At 34.8% G+C, this 4,520-nt stretch overlaps 1 protein-coding gene across 1 annotated transcript; it reads left to right on the top strand.

Annotated features, from left to right (window-relative positions):
* Nucleotides 1-228: 228 nt before the first annotated feature.
* Nucleotides 229-2,837, top strand: LOC134269433 (protein C12orf4 homolog; the record flags this gene model as incomplete). Its single annotated transcript, XM_062751627.1, has 4 exons — nucleotides 229-401; nucleotides 1,038-1,283; nucleotides 1,539-1,664; nucleotides 2,317-2,837. Coding segments are annotated over 4 exons (629 nt in total), but the record flags the coding sequence as incomplete, so codon positions are not given.
* Nucleotides 2,838-4,520: the final 1,683 nt, after the last annotated feature.

Raw genomic sequence — 4,520 nt, 5'->3', positions numbered from 1 at the left:
TCATGCCTCCTGAGAATGAAAAGTGTTTCTCAAGTGTTGCTGAAACATACTGGGCAAGATTGATGTCATGATAACGTGAAACACTTTTGGCATGACACTGAAGAAAAAAAAGATTTTCTGTTTTTACTCACTGAAACAATATTGCAAGGATGTACATTATTGAAATACATGTACAACTTGTAGTATCAAGCTAGAATTATGAAAAGAGAGATAACTTGTTTTTTCCAGAATTTGCCCGAGTTTGTGAACAGTCAACAGATTTCCACTTTCCAGATCTAGAACAACAGTTTGCAATCATAGAACAGGAGCTTGCACTAGCCAGTGAGTATCGCCAGCAAAACAAACATACAGATGATGCAGACAAAGCCAGCCTCAAGAGCAGTAGCAGCACATCTAGTGAGGTCAGGGTCAGCAAAAGGTTTTTTTTCAACTTCATTTTATTTTTGATAATATATAGCTTACATGGGTTATATATTTTTCTATATTGTTGCAACCTTTATCTCTGTATTGACAACCAAAGAAAATATCTTAATATGTTGTACGGTGTGACTGTTGGGGCAAGCGCAGTTGTACCCCATTCAAAAACACATGAAAAATTGATCAGCCACTTGAAACATCAAGCCGCATGAGACATCTCGGCTAGCTTTGATGTCACATGACGTCACAGAGCTCGTCGAAGCTTACAGAGACAGCCGAGTGTCTGGTTGAAACTATAGACCTAGTGCAATTTTGGTCGAAAAACATTGCAGAGTTATATTTTGTTTCTTTGAAAGATTTCTACAAACTGAAAGCCTTTTATGCTTACGTTATTATTTATTTATTCACGCAAAGGACATTGGGTAGTAAAAGAATTCTGGGAATGTTTCACATAAAAATTTGCCTGACATATGTACAGATTTCATTCCGAATTTCCTCTGTTCTTACACGTTAGTCTATTGAGCTCGCTGCGCTCGCTATTACTCAAATTCATTCCTTCAAAAATTGCTGTGAGAATAATTTTCCTTCAAAATATTATGAATAGCCAATCATTTTTTCAGGAGAAAAATAATGGCCTGCGAGCAGGAGACTTCTATTTGACCAAACATTCCAATCTGTCTGAGGTCCATGTTGTGTTTCACCTGGTGGCAGACGATGGGAAAAAGGCCTCAGAGAGTGTGAAGTCATCGGACATTTCTTCTCGTCATCCTGTTATACTCAGTATCAGGAACATCATCAAGCTCTGCTTCCGTTACGACATCAACACCCTGACCATACCTCTTCTTCTTTCAAATGAAATGACGGAGGTTAGTTCCTATACTGAAATTTTCTTTATTCCCTCTCAACGAAATTAAATGGGAGAGAGTAATGTGCTTGTTTGTCATTTGTATGAAATGGAAGAGACATAATATGCATCAGGAGCAACTTTAAATGATGCTTTGATTTATAGAAGTGCTTTTTGGGAGAGATGCTCTGTTATGCAGTGCCCTTATTAGATATTTGGATCTTCTGATTGAACATTTCATGATTTGATTGAGATGTCTTATGTTTTACTGTTGTAGGAGATGACCATTCCCTGGTGTCAGAAGAGAGTGGAGCTCATGTTCAAGTGTGTCAAGGGCTTCATGATGGAGATGGCAGCTTATGGTGGATACAAGTCTCGTAACATTCAGTTCCTTGTCCCTCCAGTATGTTATCTTTCAGAATAAGATTTTGACCAAGTGTGATGAAATGAATGTATTTTACACAATATGGAACTTGATTATAAGCAAGTTTTTAAAACATTAAAGTCCAATACTTTTGTTTTATGTATGGTGTTTTTGATTAGAATGATACTAACTTTGTAATAGGAAATGGACAGAGAGATATAACTCATAAAAGATTGATGAAAATAATGTATTTTAGGTATTATGAAACCTCATTTTAAGTATGGACTGTTAATAATTATTTATAGGATAATAAATTTGTAAAAGGAAATAGACAAAGAGGGATAACCTCTCCCTAGAAAAAATTCTTCTCAATACACACTGTCAAATGGAATGATTTTCATTCTGATGGAAGTTTGGATAAAATTTACTGCCTGTTGCTGAAACTCTAGAGCCTTGATTTTTCACATTTAATAAAAATGAAAAATAAGACCCCTGTCTGCAAGTAATGTCTGCTTTAAGGTTAAAAAATGCTTCAATTACCCCCGGTATGTTTTTAAAGCAGAAAGTCATAAAACAAATATCATTTATGTGCATAATTAAAAATAATGTTTTTAATATGTTTTGGCTGTATTCTGTTATGTAATTTTCATCTGTTTGTCAGGATTAATAACAATATTTTTTGTTTTGACAGGGGATATCTGAGGACATGTTTTCTGGAATCAGCTCCATGCTTCAGACGATATTTAGACTGTCTAATCCTGTTGTGATAAAGTGAAGCAGACATTAGATAGCAGGCCATTATTGTCTCCAAATGACAGATTCTTGTGAAGATGGACCACAGATTGAATGTTGTCCGTCAGTCTGTTATGTGCCATTATTTATGAATTTGTGAAAGGCATGAAAAATACTGAGAAAAGGGCTTTGTGTGCAATATTAAATTACATGTACTGTAAATCACTTTTTATTGGCGAGAACTTTATTTTCGCGTAATTACGCGAGACGGTATGCTTGTGAAAATTTCATTCTCGCGTATCATAGAATTCTTTACGATTATATAGAGCAATGACCATAATTCGTGAAAATTTTGTCTCGCTAATAAAGAGTCAATGACTACTTAGCGAAAATAAGGTGTTGCGAAAATTAAGTGATCTACAGTAGTTAAACATGAAAATGTATAAAATATGAATGTAATAAAGAAGAAATATACATGTAGATATTTCAGTGTTTATTATGGCTCATCTTTGCTAGCCAAGAGTTTCTGATGCGCTAACTTTCCTCATAAGCCCTTGGCATGCGGTGTTAAAGAAGTTGAGATTCTTTTCTCAAGTTGTGATTGGAGTGGATCAACATTGATCAACCAATCAGGATTTTTTTTTAATGACGGTATCTGCGTTCAGGATATATTTTCACTCTTTACTCTCGAGAATGAAAAAAGCAAGTGAACAATGATCATAATCATGCTATTCTATGAATAGACATGGTGTCATCCAAATCTTAAGATATGTGCAAAATATGACTTAGAATCTATATTGAAGATGTAGATTTTCTCTTTAAATCACAAATGGAAAATCAATACTTTCTTGATTATTCTTTATAAATTTCATGATTTAAATACATTATTTATTTCTGATGATGATACAATTTGTGCGTATCTCTTCAAAATTTGAGACTGTATGACGAAAATGATCCCGTCTTTTCACGGCACTGCATGTCAAGGGTTTATGAGAAGAGTAGTGTATCAGAAACTCTTGGCTAGCGAAGAAGATAATGGTCACAATTTTAGCGGGCTATAATCAAAATGCCAAAATTAGCACCTCGCTAAAATTACCTGCTATACTGTACATTGTCATTACTAGTCAATTGCTCTACCAACTGAGTTATCCAGGCATTATGAGCATGGTCCAAACTATTCCTCCCTCCTTAAATTGTCTTGGTTCATAAAGACACCACCCATGACAAGTTCTTTTTTTGTCCCAGACAGAACTTTCACCTTCAAATCAAGGGGTGGTTAACAGCATCAAATTATGTACCGGTACCAGAAAAGGAGAAAATATACATGTATGTCTGGACCAGGAATTGAATTTGGGTGTTGGGACCCCTACATCACTAGTCAGGTAATATGCTGTGCAAGTCAATATCCAAAGCCTAACCCTTGCATTATGAATGACCTCAGTAGTTGTACCAAGCAGATGAATGATCTTTGAATTTGACGTCTTATACCATTCCACCATGATAGTATTATTTTGCTGTATTTTGTCATGCAATCTCATTTCCCATTCTGTCCAAACAATAAGGTTGAAGTGAAAACTGACAGCTATCTAAATAAGTAAAGATGTGCATCCTTCATTCTTTATACTTGTACTGAAACTTTCTACAGGTCTGTGCAATCATAAAATAGAGCACATCTTTGTTGAGAAAGTTGGAATTTCCCGTCAGCAACACAGTGGTATTCAATACATACCACAGATAAACAAAAATCTCTGTACAAAACATTAATACTGTGAATCTTTCTTTAAATTCACAAGAACTTTACTTTGGTGTAATTATAACGAATGGCTATATGTCCCCCCATGCTTAGACAGTCATGTATTGTAAGCAAAGAATGCAAATTTATACAGTAGTGCCTATATTGGGGTACATAATGCCTTTTCAATTCTCTAGTTATCTAGTCTTGGGAATAGAACATTGATCCCATTACATTTGTCCAATTCTACTTGCATAGTTAATACCATTGTTGTTGTTATGACATTGCCACAATCTGAATACATTACTGGTTATATCAAATCATATGTTTTTTAAGAAGTGATATTTCACTTGTATTTCTCAGTCTATGCCCTCTCCACCAGACAGTTTTTTTCTTTTCAATATTAAACAAAAGACAATTATACAGTCAAA

The sequence above is a fragment of the Saccostrea cucullata genome, unplaced genomic scaffold, assembly GCF_032062105.1.
Source record: "Saccostrea cucullata isolate Sc308-1 unplaced genomic scaffold, CSIRO_AGI_Scuc_v1 ctg8650, whole genome shotgun sequence".
NCBI classification, from domain to species: Eukaryota; Metazoa; Mollusca; class Bivalvia; order Ostreida; family Ostreidae; genus Saccostrea; species Saccostrea cuccullata.
This window is presented reverse-complemented; position numbering and strand designations above follow the sequence as displayed.